This window comes from Psittacula echo (genome assembly GCF_963264785.1).
Source record: "Psittacula echo genome assembly, chromosome: 3".
NCBI classification, from domain to species: domain Eukaryota; kingdom Metazoa; phylum Chordata; class Aves; order Psittaciformes; family Psittacidae; genus Psittacula; species Psittacula echo.
In genome coordinates, this window is record NC_137736.1 from 71,091,665 (window position 1) to 71,111,679 (window position 20,015).

The 20,015-nt window shown below is 38.6% G+C and overlaps 1 protein-coding gene across 2 annotated transcripts in view; it reads left to right on the top strand.

The window, feature by feature from the left end:
- Positions 1-256: 256 nt before the first annotated feature.
- The window catches only part of NALCN (sodium leak channel, non-selective), a gene marked incomplete at its 3' end in the record, with an annotated part of 227,293 nt that continues 207,534 nt past the window's right edge, over positions 257-20,015 (top strand). For both annotated transcript variants that reach the window (XM_080612623.1, XM_080612624.1), the window contains exons 1-2: positions 257-767; positions 3,036-3,218. In XM_080612623.1, the coding sequence (XP_080468749.1) occupies positions 660-767; positions 3,036-3,218 (291 nt within the window). In that variant the 5' untranslated portion in view covers positions 257-659. The remainder of the gene's footprint in view (positions 768-3,035; positions 3,219-20,015) is intronic.

Consider the following 20,015-nt stretch of genomic DNA (forward strand, 5'->3'; position numbering starts at 1 on the left):
TTTTCCTCAGTGCATCCATGTGCCAACACAAGCCCCAGAGACAGCAGACTATCAAGCTGTTGGATAGATAATGACTAACATTAGAAAAAAAAATATTAGAAAAATATATATAATATATAAATATATATAATATTATAATAGCAGTCTAGAGCAAAAAGGCTCTTCTGATTTCAGTAAAGAACATTACCATGTGTCATCTGCTTAACATTGCCTGTTTGCCTGCAGCATGTTGGGATTTATCTTAGCTAGGGGAATAAATAGAAATGTCTCCAATAAATTAAATGGCTTCAGGTCAAATCTGTCCAATGATTATTCTGGGTTTAAGTTTACAGCAGTAGCATTCTTTGCATTTTGGTACAGTTTTTCTGCTAGCTTTGCTAAGGTTCTGGTAATTGCTTGCATTACATACCTTTGTGTAATTTTTTGTATACTAATGACAGTCATGTCAGTGATCTCTATAGGCAAAGCTTTTTAATAAAATGAAGATCCTGATAATCAGTTAGTACAAAAGCAGTTTGCATAAAACCAGAATGCTTTAGATTACTTATAAAACTGGTCAAAATGCATTATAAAATTGTTTTAGTGAATTAATGCCTTTTCTTTTTTTTTTTTTCCCCAAGGAGGTTTCATTATTATAGATAACAAAAGTTAACTTCAGGATGCTAAAACGGAAGCAAAGTTCAAGGGTGGAAGCCCAACCAGTTACAGATTTTGGTCCCGATGAATCTTTGTCAGACAACGCAGATATTCTGTGGATAAACAAACCAGTAGGTATCTCTTTCTGTAGTTACTAATTTTAAGTTAAATGTGACTTTTTTTGTTGAAATAGGACTCGACAGAAGATGCCAAAATAGATGTTTGTCAGAAACAAGTATTAAGCTATAGTTGCTAATCTACCAGTTCATTATTTGCAATAAGTCCAAAACTAAATAAAAAGGGTTCTTTTGATTGCTGCAGTCTGATGGGGATGATCAAGCAGTGTTTGTCAACGACTTTGTCTACTGATTGGCAGCCATCCTTTCAATGTCTCTTGTTCCTAACATGTTTATTGAATTTAGAAGTCAGTTTCATAAAGGGAGCATTTGAAAAGGATGTTAAAAGGACCATTTCATTGCTAAAGTGGTAGCCAGCAGTTGGCACTTTTGACTTTCAAATCTCACCTTTACATCACTTCTGAATATAAAAGTGTATTTTGGCTTGTTACATTTTCTGGTATCATTTAACCTACAGCCTGCCCTAAGAAACAGATAGATGTAAAAGTGTCTGGCAGCTTGAAACTGGGGACAGCTTCATTGAGAGTGGAGTTATTGATAGAATGTGCAATATTAAGAAAATGCCTTTACCTTGTGAATATGGTTATGGTGATTGAAATATTTATTCAGCAGTCAGTGTGCGTCTGGAATTCCTGTATGTTGAATGATTCATGTTTTTTCAGAGAAGACATTTTCACATTTCTCTTAAGTAATGTATACTTTTTTACTTTGTAAATGCAGAAAGTCAGATATTCTGTAATAATACATGTTGTCGGCATTACATTAATTTGATGGAACTATCATCTCATTTGCGGTTTGGATGCCAAATCCTCTCAGCTTTGCTGCTGAGTTTTAACACATAGATCATTTACAAGACAACACCCATATATTTGTGCTAAATAATCTTAAGTAGAATGTTTGTATTGACTGCACTAACTACAAGTTCAAATGCAGAGATATATCCTAGGTTATTTACCTGTGTTTCTCAGCACACAGTATATGTTTTTTTTCATGGAGTAATTTTTTTCTTGTCTCACTGACGTACTAGCTGTATATTGCTTAGCATGTCTAATACCAGTGTTTTACTGTGGCAGAGAACATATTTTATGTCTGCTATACTTCAATATTTGTGTTAATTTTGCTTAGTTGAGACAAGGTTTGAAACAATGTGGGTGTTAAAGGGACATAAGAGATCATTAATTAGGTGTCTTCACTTCCAAATCATTAATTTGGGCTCAAAGTATGAAAATGAGCTGTTCAATTCAGGTCAAATATTACACTTAGGTGACTGTACAGTGAGTATTAAAATAGGTGAGTGTTCTCAAATCTTTCTGATACGAAGGTTTGAGGTAGTGTAAAGGAGTGTGGAATTTTTCCTCAGATGAAAAATTGCTATGAATACACTTCAGTGATTTTTGTTTGGAGAATTTTTTTCTTGCTAAAGTGTCTGGTTGTATAGTTCTTCCTGTCTTGATAGCTATGACCTTGCCAGCTGATTCATTACACTTCCCTGGCTTCAAGATGTTTCAATGGTGTTTTGATTTAAAAAAAAAAAACAAAACCAACTTAAACCCCTTTATTGATACATTCTGCACTGAGTAACAGCCTTATTAATAAAGACTGTAGTTGGACTGAGACATAAGTAGTCATAGAAATTAACTATTCTCTTACAGCAACAGTACTTGTTTGGAACAAAAGTGAATCCTGATGTTAAGAAGTAGCCTTCCGTGACATAGTCTCTTTTTATATTTATTCTTTCCGTAAATGGAAAGATGCTTTTAATCCTCATGCCTCTCACTCAATTTTTGGAATTGTAAACTGATATAACAATCAGTTTACTAAATGTGGAATTAAAATTTTCCACAGATACTTTCATTTAATGTATTCACCCAGTTTATAACATTATCTAATTCCACTTATTGTGTTACACATAAATGTGACAAGTTGTCATTTGAAAAGAAATTGGATAACAAAAGCTGTGACTAGAAATGTTAGAATCCTAATTCTTAGTTTCCTGGCTCTTAATTCTTGGTTTCTGAGTTATACAACCTCCCAAATTGACTACTAAAATTATATGTGTATATATGTACATATATATATATGCATAAATTAAAGTCACGAGTGCTTATTTTTGGATGGAGATCTTTAATATGTGGATCTTGATATAAAAGAAAAGCACATATGTGTGTTTACAAAATGGCAGAACAAGTTATGGAGGCTTAATATTTAGGTGGTTTTTTTGAGCATCAAAGCAATCTCACAATGTCTTGTGTTCTTCTTCAGTGGGTACACTCTTTGCTACGAATCTGTGCCATCATCAGTGTTATTTCTGTTTGTATGAACACTCCAAAGACCTTCGAGCACTATCCTCCTCTCCAGTATGTGACATTTGCTCTCGATACTCTATTGATGTTTCTTTACACTGCAGAGATGATAGCAAAAATGCATATCCGTGGGATAGTTAAGGTAAGCATTTAGATAGTGCTCTGCATGTGCTTCAGAAAATGGTCTGAATATATACTGATTATATTTGATATTTGTTTTTTAGCTTTTCAGCTCTTTTTGCTATGATTGGTTTTAACTGCAGGCAATACCATGGCGTATAAACTGAAAGATAGGCTGACAAAGATGCAGCTTTACTGCATATTTAATCCCCCCAAAATATAATGCCAACATTCATAATAATGGTTTCCTACTAAGAAATAGTTTAATTGTGTTAGTACAAAGAATAAAAGGAAAAATAAGCTACATATACGTTAGCAAGAGTATTTTGTAAATGTCTAGATATCCATATATGGATTTAGAACTTTGATTTTCATTTCAGAATGCTGGATGAGTTGTTATGTGGTTACTTAATTTAAATAAGAACATATGTCTTACTGTGAGCTAAATGAGAAAGTTATTTGCATTATCAATTTTTTTTCTTAATATAAAACATTGGTAAACAAATGCTTCTGTTGTCATATGGTTACTTTTGTAGCTGGACTAATTTGTGAAAGTAGATATTATACTGGAGAAGGTTAAACTGCAGAAGTTTTCAGTAATACTTTTTTATAACGTTATTTTACTGTTTTCAGTCTTCTATAAAAAGATACAAATTCAGCTTACATATAGAAAACCCATCTGCAGACCTTATTGAAAATACAACTATGTCAGTGTTGCACAGAACAGATAATCATTGTGTTACCCGTGAAAAGTCTAATGACTGCAGTGACATCTGAAGTTGTACTTTTCTCTTCATTTTGTTCCAAGTTGCAAATGGCATTTTTTGTTCACTATCAAACTAAGCTATTATAGAATCATAAAATCATAGAATTCTTAGGGTTTGAAAGGACCTTAAGATTATCAAGTTCCAACCCCCCTGACATGGGCAGGGACACCTCACACTAAACCATGTCACCCAAGGCGCTGTCCAGCCTGGCCTTGAACACCGCCAAGGATGGAGCATTCACAACTTCCTTGGGAAACGCATTCCAGTGCCTCACCACCCCTACAGTAAAGAGCTTTTTCCTTATATCCAATCTAAACTTCCCCTGTTTAAGTTTGAACCCGTTACCACTTGTTCTACCACTACAGTCCCTAATGAAGAGTCTCTCTCCAGCATCCTTATAGGCCTCCTTCAGATACTGGAAGGCTGCTATGAGGTCTCCACGCAGCCTTCTCTTCTCCAGGCTGAACAGCCCCAACTTTCTCAACCTATCTTCATACGGGAGGTGCTCCAGTCCCCTGATCATCCTCGTGGCCCTCCTCTGGACTTGCTTCTACAGCTCCTTGTGCTTTTTGTGTTGAGGACACCAGAACTGCACACAATACTCCAAGGGAGGTCTCACGAGAGCAGAGTAGAGGGGCAGGATCACCTCCTTCGACGTGCTGGTCACGCTCCTTTTGATGCAGCCCAGGATACGGTTGGCTTTCTGGGCTGCGAGCACACACTGAAGCCAGCTCATGTTCATTTTCTCATGGACCAACAACCCCCAAGTCCTTCTCTGCAAGGGCTGCTCTGAATCTCTTCTCTGCCCAACCTGTAGCTGTGCCTGGGATTGCTGCGACCCAGGTGCAGGACCTTGCACTTGGCATGGTTAAACTTCATAAGGTTGGCATCAGCCCACCTCACAAGTGTGTCAAGGTCCCTCTGGATAGCATCCCTTCCCTCCGGCGTATCAACCGAACCACACAGCTTGGTGTCATCGGCAAGCGGGTGCACTCAATCCCACTGTCCATGTCACCGACAAAGATGCTGAACAAGACCGGTCCCAACACCAATCCCTGAGGGACACCACTCGTTACTGGTCTCCAGCCAGACGCTGAGCCTTTGGCCACAACTCTTTGCATGTGGCCATCCAGCCGGTTCTTTATCCACTGAGTGGTCCACCTATCAAATTGATGCCTCTCCAATTTAGAGACAAGGATGTCATGTGGGACAGTGTCGAATGCTTTGTACAAGTCCAGGTAGATGACGTCACCTGCCCTACCCCAGTCCATCAGTTCCGTAGCCCCATCATAGAAGGCCACCAAATTGGTCAGGCAGGATTTGCCCTTAGTGAAGCCATGCTGGCTGTCATCAAGCTCCTTGTTGTTTTTCATGTGCCTTCCAGGAGAATCTGCTCCAAGGTTTTGCTAGGCACAGAGGTGAGACTGACTGGTCTGTAGTTCCCAAATTTCCGAATTCCTGATTATGTCGTCATACTTAACAAATATTAATAATAGAAATTAAAGTATTATTAATATTTAGAAAATTGCTCTAATAAGATGATTGTAAGAAAATCTTCGTATGTTGTGTAAGGCCAAAGTAATCCTTTGTGAAGTGCTGTTTCCAGCCACTACCTGTGCTCTTTTATTCAAAGATGTCCATTAAACAGGTGGAGTGAGGGAATAGGATCAAGAATAAGGAATTATTGGCCAGTGTGCACACTTGAATGGTGTGGGAGTAACAAGTTACTATTACAGCCAGTACAGACTTTGCAGAGAAATGGACACTTATATACTAACGCAGAGAGAGGGAGGGGTGGCCAACAGTGTGACTGTTTTACAAGGCTTTATTTCTCAGTTTTTGTGTATGGAAATAGAAACTTCATTCACAGTTGAGACCTAGAGGTTTTGAAGAATATGTTGCTGCATATTTTAATGTCTTTCACTGGGCTGGTTAAATTTGTGGATATGGAATGGAATGGCATAGAATAGTTGGAAGGAACCTGCATTGATTGTCTAGTCCAACTGCCTGACCACTTCAGAGCTGACCAAAAGTTAAAGCATGTTATTAAAGGGTGTTGTCCAAATGCCTCTTCAACACTGACAGACCAACCCAAGTGAAATAAGGCACTGTTTAGAAAACTGTTAGCATTTATTAAAGATGTTTGTATATGAAACATCTTTATATGAGGAAATTTATTTATAAACTGTAGTCCTAATTTATGTGCATTCATGACTTTTAGTGAACGTAGGATCAATGAATGTATTGCCATATGCTTGTGCTGAACTTTACCATAAGTCAATATTTCTGTAAAAGGCTTTGGAATGGAAATGCTAATAAACTTTCGAACCACGATTAATGCAGAATTTTAGTCCAGAGAGAAATATTTTATTAGGTGGCAAATACTCTGTTACCTAGAGCTTATTAGGAAATATATAATAAGGTGATTGCTGGAATACCTGGAGTATGAAAATTTGCGGTCATAGGCAAAGTTACTTCGTTCTTTTTAGTGTAGTTAATGTTAATTCTTTCATATCATGGACACATTTCCTGAAAGTTTCTCAGATTTTGGCATATCACCCTCTGGTTATTTTATTATATAGAATGCCCCTTATTCTTTGGGATCATAAAACTGGAACTTCCACATTTAGCTTGAAATTATTTCACTGCCTGCTACTGTTGATTTATATTTCTAGAAAGAATCTAAAAGTTTAACATGTATGCAACCATAATATACATCAGTTTTGTGAGTGAAATTACAGCTTTTAAGAAATACATGCAATTTTTCTTACCACAGTACCACACTGTATACCAGTGTATAAAATGTAATAAATTTAGTGCAATGGTAAAACTTACTGAATTCAATTTAACACTGGTGTTTTCATAATCTTTTCAGAATTCCACTTTCTTCAATTGATCCTAGATTTGTTTGCATGAACTTTATTTCCCAGAGTGTAAATAGAGTTCAGAGACTCTTTGGTTCTGATTTCTTTCATGTCTCAGGCTTCTTGGTCAGAAAGAACTCTGTTATCAATCAGCTGCATCAAGGAAATATTACATGCAGTTTACGTCTGCTGCATAACTTACTGATTGACATGCTTCTGGGAGCACCGTGAATTAACTACTGTTTGTGTCTGTCGAAATAGTTCAGCTTGTAACCTGACTGACAAGACTCACGGTCCCTCAGAGTAAAAGCTTACATTTACATGCCCACTCATATGTCACTTACGAACATGACTGTACGTGCTTGACGTAGGAAAGTTTCCAAAATGATCTCCTCATTGAAAATTGAAGGTAGGGTTGAATTAGAAAGGTAACTCTCAAGCCTAAGGCATGTGATATTAGATGAGCATCAGACTTTTGAGAGAAGACAGGGAGCCTAACTTGTGGCGTGAGAACTTTGCATTTCTTTTAATCATGTGATGCAAGAAATACCTTCTGTTTTCTAATAAGATGTATTCTGAAGGTTATTTCACATTGGTATGAACAAGGTAAGGATACCTTACATTACAGGTGTCTTATCTTTACTGGAAGTTTTTACTTTCAGCCTTTGTGTTAGGAGATGGAATAAGGAAATAGAGAAATATTCCTGATAAATGCTGGTATTAGACACAATTGCACTTGTAGCATTCTATATAATAAAATAAACAAAGAGGATGATATGCCAAAATCTGAGAAACTTTCAGGAAAATGTGTCCATGATATGAAAGAATTAACATCAACTACACCAAAAAGAACGAAGTAACAGATGTCTCATGTGAAATTTCAGCCTCTAGGGAATTGGAGATAAATGGATATTGTTTCACTCCATGGACAATGTGAGGGTACGTGAACTTACTTTCATTATACTGCATCCTCATGTCCTGGTTTAGCAGTAGCAGTCGGTTTTTCTACTGGTGCAGTGCTGTGTTTTGACTTTTGGCCTGGGAATAATACTGATAAAGCTGATGTTTTCAGTTGCTGATCAGAATGTTTACCCTGAGCAAGGACTTTGTGAGTCTCATGCTCTGCCAGGGAGGAGGAGAAGCTGGGAGGAAGCAGGGACAGGACACCTGACCCAAACTAGCCAAAGAGGTATTCCATACCACAGCACGTCATGCCTAGGATGTAGAACTGAGAGTGCCCGGAAGGGCTGGATCATGGCAGGGTGGGGGTGAGGTACCGGTTGGTGAGCGGTTGTATTCTCTTCCTTGTTATTTCCTTTATCATTATTACTATTAGTGGTAGCAGTAGTGATTTGTGTTATACCTTAGTTATTAAACTGTTCTTATCTCAACCCGTGGGAGTTGCATTCTTTTGATTCTCCTCCCTGTCCCTCCAGAAGCGGAGGGAAGAAAGGTGGGGGGGGAAGTGGACTTCGTGGTTCTGATTTACGGCCTGGGCTTAAACCACGACACTCATTGCAGCTTCTATTCACAGTCATGATGGTATTAGCAAACCTACATTGAAATCATGTTGCGAAAAGGAGGCATGGTTTATCCTGTTCTTCAGTTAAAGAGTTAAGACTGTAAAATAAGAAAGTGGGAGAGTTCTCTCTCCTGTCTGTTAAAAAAAGCCTATTTGACACTTATTTTAGTATCATCTGAAAATTAGAAATTTTTTTATATAGCTCAAGTAGTGCACTGAGTTTAATAGAAATGTCTCTCTTTTCACTGTGCAGTTGTGACACATGTCAGCTAACAAAGGAGATTATTGAAAGTCAGAAGTAATGGCCCTTGACATTTCCCCCATTGTTAAATCAATTACATTCCCAGCAAAACGTTTGTACCAGCTGAAGTAGTTGTGAGTGGATTTGTCAGACTTTATTTCAGCAGTACTGAGCACTACTCACTAACTTCAGTACCCCTGCAATGGGCTGAAGTGAATGGTTGCACCATTAGCTTTCAGCACTCTCCATGAACTCATGCAGGAACTGAAACAAAGCTTAATCTTCTACCAGGGCAGTTGCAGATAGATGGGAGCCATTTCCTTTGCTTCTGCCTAGTACTAAAGGCCAGATTACTGAGTTAACTGAAATCATTGGCTTTCAGTTTGTCAGGTGTTCCCAGGCAGCATTTGCCCTGTGCAGGGAGCACATTTTCCTCCTTTTTCTGATAGGGGCTTTGCTGTAGTTGCTATCTGCTCATGAGAAAAGGATGGAGGACAGAGCAGGCTGGTGCCTTACCTCAGCCATGTGTGTTTAATTCTGTTCATTTGGTTCTCTTCCAATATAAGGAACTTTCCACCTCTTGTGCAAGCACTGTGAGGTGGAGATGGGCTTTTTATGCTGTAATGAAAAACTCAGGTTGCCATGATCTGAACTGGGGTCTGCAACTGTTACCGGTGGCAGTAGCTGACATCCATTTGTGTATTCTGCTTTTTATCTTTGCTTGCATGAAATAGACTTTTGGTCTTAAAATACAAACACTTTTAGTAGCATTCATCAGCACTAATTTGAGGGTCTGCAACTGTCTGTAATTCGTTGTACCTAAAGTAGGCTCCTCCAAAAGGTAATTTATCTGGCTTGTTTCTTTCCATTGACTGAAAGAGAAACTTAAAATACATAGGCTGACACCCAACCTTTAGGTCTCTCACAGTCAGCAATTACTCTGACTCATTGTTGTAGATTTTTTTGTCAATGGACGCTACAGAAAAACTGCAAACTGTATGCCAGCTTGTTCTTTAACCTGGTAGTTATGTCATTTATGCTTAAATGAGTTTCTTCTGTAATCATCCTAATTCAGAAATTTGTCCTGAGTTATGGATTACAGAACTGTTGTTTTACTGTACCTTATTACAAATACCTGTTTTGCCGCCTTTTCAGTACTTTTAATATTGAACATTCTACTTTCATCTACAAGAATGGAGAAATTACGAGTTTGATCCTTCTGATGATTGATGGAAATATTAATTGGATTGCAGTGAAAGTGTCAGCTGGCTCACCAGCTTTTAGTATCTTTGTCAGGGGAGTTTCTGCTACATTACAAACTGAAAACGGAAGGTGGAAATTCTGACATTACTGTGCTCTGTGACTTTAGATATGCTGTATACCCACGGTGTGTAAATGAGTTAACGATCAGGAAGCTGTGTTGTTTTCAAAGGTCAGGTAGTGAAACAGAATATGTGGCTCATGTCATCCCATGTCAGCATGCTCTGATGTGCTCAGAATGGCTGGTGGTGAAAGCTTAGTCTCGGGATGTGCAAGTCCCAGACAGGAGTGAGAACTCGACCTTGAGGGGAGGGATAACCAGTGGAATCAGTGGCAGCGATGAGAAAATAACAAGATGCTTTGGCTAAACAGAGTGTAATTATATGGAAGGAAAAAATAGAAAACTACTTACGTGTGGTAGTAAAAAGCTTACAGAGCAAACATGAAAAAAGGCCCAGTTAACTTAAGATTTGAGTTTCCCCTTTTACTCTACTTCTTGGGATTATAAAATAAACATTATTTTACATATCTATAACAGATATAATTCTTTAGTATGTATAATTGTGTTGGAAACCTAGATGTGCAGTGCAGATCCCATGCTATTCTGTGTTGGTAAAAAGCATTTTATTTCCAATTGTCTTAAAATTTAACCTCAAAAATACTGTGGTATTTTGGTGTTAGTAGCTGTGATTGTCCTAAGTATTATTTTGTAGCAAACAGCATTAATATCCATTATTTGAATAGACATTCAGTCTACAGAAGTTGATTCTTCTGTCTCACCTTTTTCCTATGTTTGTCAGTTGCTGTTTTGCTAAGCGCATATGTCCGTCACAAGGACATCTGTTCCCAGCCTCCTGGAATCATGTTGCTAGTGAAATGCTCCTATGCTGCTTCCAGTCGCAGGAAATTAAAAAAAATTAAAACTGATTATCATGAGGAAAACAAATATGAAGTTGCCTGCAGCAGGGTGCTGCCTGTGGGCCAGGAAGGTTAGAGACCATGGCACTAGAATATACGTACCTGTTTCTATGGTTACTTGTGCCTGGTTTTGTTGGAGCATTTATTACAGGAAACTAATGACTCATATTACACAGTGGGGCTTTTCGCACCATTTTTGCATTAAAGTATTAGAAAATCAAAGGCATTTCAGTTACTTAGTGAACTTACACAGGCATTATTTCTAAAAGAAAAATGGTAATTTTTCTAAGCAGTCAGTGGGTCATGGAAATTTTCAGTGAGAAATTTTTTTGGGCCATGGACTGAAGTATGTGTCCATATAAGACTTAGTGACTTACAGTGGTAAGAGAAATCTAACTTTAAAGTTCCCCCCCCAAAAAAAAAAATCTATGGCATACCGACTTTCGTAATTAATTTATAAATTTTTCTTCCAATATACAGACCACGTAGATGAAGAAAACTTTTTGGTAATGTTATTTTTTTCCCCTTCTAATAGCACTTTCAAGGATTACTTTACAGGTTGGTTTGGTTTTTTTTTCATGAAAGTAGCTATTATTGAGAGATATTTTTAATGTATTGCTTCATGTCAGGGTAAAATGACACATACAATGGCACAGCAGTGATATCAACATATTGGATAACATGTATTCAGATAGGAAGAGAGGGAACTTCATCCCTAATGTGCCTTTTTGTGTTGAAATTTGCATTTTCAGAAGTTTCCTGTAATTAAACAGCTTTATTTTATTTTATTTTATTTTATTTTATTTTATTTTATTTTATTTTATTTTATTTTAATGCCCACGTTGTCTTCTCTCTCAATTTGAGAGAATAAAGCATGAAATCAAGATGAAAAATCCTACCGATACCCAAATCCCTGTGGAAGGGAATAAGAACATTTCTATGCAGGTGTATTTTCACGAAAATGACAAAATTTGTGTGGGATTGTTAAGGCAGTAAGCTGAATGTAAAATCTGAGAGTATTGTGTTCTCCATCACTAATATAAGTACTGCTTTGTTACAGCTATCCTAAGATTGTTGATTTGATAGACTTTTCTTAGTTTCTGTTGTATGAAATGGATTCTCCAGCTTTTAATAATGCTAATTACCAAATGATAAAATCCTCTTTCTGAAAAGTGCCTCCTTTTTATCTATTCCAACTTTCATCATTGTGGCTTTTTTCTATTGAAGGAGCTGTGACTGACAATCATAAACCTGAGTTTTGTCATGTTAGATGAAACTGTTTGCTTGTCAAATTTCCCTGTTGCATCTCCAGGCAATATTTGATGCCTTGGGGTGAAAGCTTTCACCTTGAAACATTTGGATCCAGATCTTCCCATTGCATCCCCCATAAACACTGTATTTGGGGGAGAGCAGATACTGCTGGATGAAGCACAGCAGTGTTTAACACACATAACCTTAAGGCTGCAGAATACTTCCAAGCATGAGCAGATGTCCATGCATGTGGAACTAGATGTAGAACTGGAGAACTGGAGTCTACCTCAAGGAACTGTCACCTTGAGGAGATTGGCTTGGATTGTACACAACCAGAGAAAAGTCTGGGTTGGAAAGGACCCATGGAGATGGTCTGGACCAACCTCTTACTCTAAGCAGGCCTTTAATTTGGTTATCCAGGGTCCTATCAATCTGAGCCTTGAGTATTTCCAGCAAGGGAGATGCTAGCACTTCTCCGGACAACATGTCGCAGTGTTTAACTGTTCTCACAGTGAAGACTTTTTTTCCTGCGCGCTTCCTGGAAACAGTGAGTGCTCTTCCAGATAGGGGAATCCTATTAATCCTCCTCATGATTATCCATTTTTAGATTTGCTGAACCCTTAAACATCCAAGGGAGCCGAGTTAGCTAGTAAGGCATTACTTACAACACTGAATACAGATGGCTAATGAGCAGATAGAGAGGGAAATGAAATTCAGGCTTCCAGTAGCAACCCATAAAATCTCCCTGCAGGGCATCCTGGCACCCAACTGCAGCAATAAAACAGTGTATTGAGAAAGCAGCAGTGTAATACACCAGCAAAGCTCCCTTCCCTACATGTTCTGTAGCCATACCTACTGTTGGGTATTGATAAGAAGGTACTGGCATCTGTCCTCTATTGACTATATAATAAGGTTGTGTCTGGCATCTCTGAATAGCGGACAATTGAATTACTTGCCACTCAGGTGAACTGAAATGCTCCACAGTGATTGAGCTGCTGCTGGGAAGTGTGTTTAGGCATTCTTTTCCATTGTTTTGTGGACCTGGTCATTCCCTTTGATAATTTTTTGTACTTGAAGGAGGGAGTGTTGTGTAATACTTTCATGTTTGTTTCTGGTTTGGTTTTAAATTTTAAGTTTTGGTTTAAAACACTATTTTTAAACTCCTCCCATTTCCCACCCTTTCTCCTTATTTTACAATGAACACTGTTACAAGTGATAGGGCAAGAGGAAATGCCCTCAAGTTATATCCAGGGGGAGAGGGGAGGAGAGGAGGAGGAGAGTAGATTTGATATTAGAAAAACTTCATCCCCAAAAGGTTTGTCAAGCATTGGAACAGGCTGCTCAGGGAAGTGGTGGAGTCACCATCCCTGAAGATATTTAAAGGACTTTTAGACATGGTGCTTGGGTACATGGTTTAGTGGTAGACTTGGCAATGTGAGGTTAATGTTGGACTTGATGACCTTAAAGGTCTTTTCCAACTTAAATGATTTTACAAACAAGGTCCTTGTTTGTCTGTTTAAAAGTCTTGATTCTTACTTCATGGCTGGGTTCGTTTCTTCCTTTAGGCCTTTTGGTGTAGGCTTTTTTTTTTGTTTGTTTGTTTGGGGTTTTTCTCCCGTTGGAAACAACAAATGAGATGGTGAATACTGTAAAAACCTCCTATTATAATATGGAACATGAAATACAAAGTTTGTTGAAATTAATTACATAAATTAACAAAAATCTAGTGTGCCTTGAAAGCACATTAGAGACTGTTCTTTAATGAATGAAATAGCCCTCCATCTTCATTGATGATTCCAAAAATAAACATAAAATTGCAACAAAATCACTTAAAAAGATTTTTTTTTATTATTATTATTATTATTATTATTATTATTATTGCAGATGATGAAGTAGTGGTTTTGTAGAGATCATAGCTTTTTTTTTTTTATTTAGATTGGAACTGTGTGTTGTGTGTCTGTAGCATTCATGACATCACCGTCTAATTGAAAGGACCAACAAGAGCTATGTTTCATTGTTTTAATTTATAAATAGTTACTTTGTTTTCTGTGCTGTGACAGCAAGTGATTTTTCCAATTTTTTTCTGGCATAGAATACAATATTACTATAAATGCTACATTGCAGGTTATGACCAAGATAAATTATGCGCTAAGTGACATGTTACTTGGAAGCATCTGATGATGGAGCAGTTCAGTGCAATACATGAGTAGCTACAAATTGAACTTGTTTAACTCAGTGATGATAAAGTGAGATAACACCCACTATAACCATTTAAACTTCACACAGCAATTCTGTTGACTGTTACAAATCAATTGCTGTTGTGTGAATATATTTTAAGTAACTTCCCTCACTGTGTGTCCTGGGTTCAGCAGTAGCAGTCAGTTTTTCTCCGTCTTAGTAGCTGTTGCAGCACTGTGTTTTTGACTTTCGGCCTGGGAACAAAGCTGATAACACCGATGTTTAGACTGACCAAGGACTCTGTGAGTCTCATGCTCTGCCAGGGAGGAGGAGAAGGTGGGAGGAAGCGGGGACAGGACACCTGACCCAAACTAGCCAAAGAGGTATTCCATACCACAGCACGTCATGCCCAGGATGTAGAACTGAGAGTTCCCGGAAGGGCTGGATCACTGCGGGGTGGGGGCGAGGTACCGGTTGGTGAGCGGTTGTATTCTCTTGCTTGTTATTTCCTTTATCATTATTATTATTAGTGGTAGCAGTAGTGATTTGTGTTATACCTTAGTTATTAAACTGTTCTTATCTCAACCCGTGGGAGTTGCATTCTTTTGATTCTCCTCTCTGTCCCTCCAGGAGCAGAGGGAAGAAAGGTGGGGGGGGAAGTAGACTGCGTGGTTCTAATTTACAGCCGGGGCTTAAACCACGACACTGTGAATGAAGACACTTGATGAGAAAATAAGACATACAGAAATGAGGTGCTGTATGTGGTCCCCCCTCCTATTCTTCTTTTCTCCCGCATATTGGCTTTAAAAAAAAATAAAAGTTATTTCAATTTCAAGTGCTACTATCACGGTTGCAGAGGGCTAACTTGGAGGTGACCACCCATTTAAAATTATGCCAGTTTTAATTTGGTTATTAACATAGTCTTAGCTAAGCAATCCACGATTTCCTTAGTTTCCTGCATGGATCATCATTTTACATTTACAGAATTACTTTCAATTAAGAGATGGCTAGGATATGATGCTTGAGCCATGTCTTGAGTATATGGCTGTGAGCCATAAAAGATGGGTCAAACTTAAACAGGGGAGATACAGGCTAGATCTAAGGAAAAAGTTCTTCACTATGAGGGTAGTGAAGCGCTAGCAGAGGTTGCCCAGAGAAGCTGTGGATGTCCCTGGCATCCAAAGAACACTGTCCTGGCAATGTTCAAGGCCAGGTTGGATGGGGCTTTGAGCAACCTGGTCTAGTCGAAGATGTCCCTGCCCATGCAGGAGGGTTGGAACTAAATGATCTTAAGGTCCTTTCCAACCAACCCATTCTAGATTGGTTTTTAGTGTGTGTTTTGCATCACACAGAGTAAAAGATGGACTAGTGTAGTAGGTAGTATGGTTGAGAGTCATCTGTTGGTCTGAGGTCCTGCCTCAGCCAGTCCCCAAGGAAGCTGAGAAATTTCAAATCTCAGAAGAAGGAAGAAAGGGGCTAATGTTTGATGCATGAGCACATTTGGGAAATATTTTTATTTGGGGGGATGGGAGAATTCAGAACAGAAGTCAGAGGCTGCTTTTCTTCTTGATTAGGCTGTATCTCTTCATTCTCTTTTTTGTGTAAGGAAAATGTTGACAGTATTTGACAGTTGAGGGCTGGGTTATCCACATCATTCTGCTACTGAACAAACCCATAAACTGCAAGGTTTTAAGGAAATAGGGAAAGTTTAAAGTTGAGCGAGAAGCAGAAGTGTGCTTGTGACTGGGTAGAAGATACATAGCCTGTCAGTGTGTGTATGTATATCTGCATTTGCAGGAGGGAGAAAGAGGTTAGGCAATCCCTTCAGCTCTCATTTCATTTTCTGTCCCACTCCCACCTCCGTGCCCTGTGGTGGTTGTGAGAATAAAGGGAATGGGGGAGGGAGGGCGGGTCTTATTTCCCTAACTCAGCTGTGCCCTCTTATACCTTGCTCTTTTTGTGTTATAATAAGCATAATGTAGGGGGGAAAATTTGTACTCCCGAATTCTGATTCCTTGTATTCCCTCTGTTTCCTCCTGTGCATTTATGCTGCTCCAAAAATGCCAGTAAAGGTCAACCTCCACCCCTAAATGCTTATTTGTGGTGCTGCGGGAAAGAGCCCACAGGGTGATCTGGAAGATTTGCTGGAGTTGTTGATGTGCTTTATCTACCAAACCACACGAGGCGTTCAATGACCGTGATAGAACAGAAAAGTAGCTGGTGCTGAATTTGCTATCTCCTTGTGTTTGTACCATCTTTCAGCTCTCCTGTTTGTCAGAGACTGAGGCAAAGTGGGAGACTAAGGTTCTCGTAATGGCAGACCCAAGTCTCTAGAACTCCTTTCCAGAGCAGATGATGATATATTTAATTACTCAGGGCAAATGTCATGTCACTTCATTTGTTTAGTTTTTCCACAGAGGCATCTGGAAAGAGGCGGGAGGGAAGAATTCAGAGAACAGGTTATAGTCACAGATGAGACTGAAAAAGACGTTTCTGAAGACAAGCAGGGAGGCAGAGGAGGCTTTCCACTTGCAGGGATATTTGCTGTTCATTCTGAGTGTTCCTGAGATACTAAGAGATAAGCAGGGCAGAAATGACCTAAGAGGTGACTGTGCTGTCATCCAGCTAAGATGCCTACCTTACTAATGACATATTGAAATTGCCTAACAAAATTAGTAGACATAATCAATCTTCTAGCAGATTGCTGTATGCAATTTGGATGTTAATTTTGTAGAGTATTTTGTTTTCAGCAAGGTTGATAAGGGAGTATGCTTTTATTAAAAAATTTAGTCTGGCTTGTCTTCCATTCTAGTGTAATTTAAACTGTTACAGCTCTCATGGAGTGACTATCTCAGGCGTTATTACTTCAGTTTGTGGTTCCGTCTGTATTTTGTATTGAATCACATGTCCAGTGAGTTAGGTCTTACAAAATTGGGTTTTTTCTGTGAACTTGTGTAATGACTTTTGAGCGCACCTAATACTGGTAATTGGTGTTTTATCTTTAATGTCCTGGTTACAATTGAGAAAGTGTATCTTTGGGAATCTCAGTGCTGTTATCGGGGAATCAGTATTGCATGTCAAAATGAAAATGAAGAAATGAGCTAATACATTGTACTCAGTTAATGTAATGGTGCTAAAATTAGGCAAAACCTGGTGAAATAAGCAGAATGTAGGGAGAAGGGAGGAGATTTATTTGTTGGTCCTATTTTTGAGGAGATAAAGAGACGTTAATGCCCGAGGAAACTGTGAATGCTCCATCCCTGGTGGTGTTCAAGGCCAGGTTGAACAGAGCCTTGGGTGACATGGTTTAGTGTGAGGTATCCCTGACCATGGCAGGAGAATTGGAACTAGATGATCTTTAGGTTCTTTCCAACGCTAACTACTCTATGATTCTATGATTAAGTGTTAATGCTGAACTTGAAGTATTCTTCCTTAGTTACTACAACATTGCCATAGAAAATTAACTTCTTATAAGGCAGAGAATATTTTAATTACAGACTGTTATGTCAAGCTTGTCTGTTCTTCTGAGATGTCAAATTTCAGATTAATTCAGATTAACATCTTTTAAGACCAAGGCAGACTTTTGATCCATTCCACATGTGTGATTTACCAAGAAGGCCATTTCCATGGTTGTGTACTAGCCTAACAGTGATGCTGACCTGCCATAAATAAATACTGACGAAAAAGAAGCGTATTAGGAAAAGCTGTCTGTGGAGACTAGGAAGGGTATTACAAAATAATGAATAGTTCTATAATTAACAAAGAAAAGATTCATCCATCTAACAGCTAAGCAGTATTGCTGCTTTAGACTTTAATAGCTGTTAGTTAGCTAGTCTGCTGAGTTCAAGTAGTGCCCCATTGGCTGCCTGGGAGAGGCATTAAGTGGGGGTGCAGAAGCCTTCCAAAGGCTGTTCCAAGCCTGCAGTCATGTACTGTGTAAGTAGACTGGTACCCACTGCTCTGCCAGAGACAAATGATTTTGTTTTCTAGATAGACTGCAAGTCACGTTGCTGGAGAAGTTTTCAGGTCTTGCTGTGCACGTTAAAGAATCCACTGTCTACTCTAGGCAGTAGGGAGTCAGCATCTTTAATGACATTAAGAGGTTTGGATTAGTCTCAGCATAATGTTTCTAGTCTGTAGTAGTAATCCTTCATCTTTTTCAAATGTTTAGATCACATTTCAAAGACTTACAAACCGTAATGTAAATGGTATGGGATAGCGCATTCGCAAAAAATTGCTGAAGCAAAACTCATCAATAATTCTCGAATTTCAGCAGATATGATGAAGAAAGGGCAAGGGATTAACATATTGCAATACTTCAGGTATTTAGCTGGTTTAGGGAAGATGTCATCAGATGTATTTAAATTTCATGTATCTGTATTCATTTCCAAGTCTAAAAAAGGCTGCCATTGACCATGAGTCTGTAATTTCAGCCCAAGGCTTTTTCCAAATGTGAATGAAACTCACTGTTCACTGCTGTTAATATTGAGTGCTAGCCTGTGTTTAGTCAAAATTAGATTTTTTTCATGAAGTGGCGCTAGATGTCAATATCAAGGTTTGTACCAAAAAGTATATTCTGATTTTTGCACTAAGCAGGATGTGATCCTGCCTTAAAACTGCTTCCCACAGCAAATAACATCTCATGTGCCAATACACAGTATAAATGCATTAATGATTCCCCACCAAATCCACTGCCAGCCAAGTAACAGACATGAAAAGGATTTGCTCCATAGGTGCAAAGCAGAAAGGGCCAGATCCTCCCCTAAAATGAGTAGTTTTTACAGATGTCATTAAGGTGCCCAAAGTTTCTGTGGGTGATCCTCTGGAAGCCTCTCTGACCAGGAAGATACAGCTGTGGAAGCTGGCCTGATGTGACTACGAGAGAAGTGAGGTGGTGGAGCTGTCTGACTAGTGAGAAAACTGGAAAGGCTCACGGCATCTTCCTTTGTCAGGAGAAAACAGCAGAGCTGCTTCAATCATGCCACACCTATTGTGGAGAGAAAAAGCAATTTCTAAAAGAAGATTTGGCTTTTAGTGAGTACTTGATGGGTTATTCAGAGGAGGGTGAATACAGGAATTCCTGCACAAGTTCATGCTCAGATCTGTACAGCAGAACTCAGGGAAAACTTTTGCTTTAGACAAAGAGTGCTTGAGAGAAGAAAAGTAAGTTTCAAAGGGTTCTTCAGCAACAGAAAGCCCAATCACCATCTTTGTTCAAAGCCACAACTGAAGGACTCAAGTTGCATGTTGATACAAACCTCATATGAGATTTGTTCACTAAGAGCGAACAGAGGGAGAGGAGAGAGGGGGGTGTTGGTAGCAGGTATCTTCAGATAAACAATTTGTATCTATCTGCTTCATGGTTACTGAATGTAACCACTGAAACAGCTGTGTTTGTTCAGCCTTGAGTAGAGTTACTGATTAGCTCAGACTTGCGGAACTAAGTCTACTTTCTTCAGCAAGGACTGGTTAAAAATAGGATATAAAAGTTCCTGCTCTGTTGTTTCCCTGATTTGCAGTCTTCCTCCTCTTAATTCTTGGATTGAGAACTTCAGTATCCTTATGTGTTGCAAAATCCTCTGTCTGAAAATAATACTGAAGTTCTCTTTCCTTTATTTCTGAGTTGAAAATCACTTACTGTATTTTCATTATATCATTACTTTATCCGCTTCCACCCGAATTTTTGCAACTGAAATAAAGCTTTTTTTTTAAAAAAAAAAAAAACAACCATATTTTGTCTCTATTTACACAATATATCTTGCTGTCACCTACTGCAAGGAATGATAAATCAATTTTAGGATAGTGTATGTCACTGAAA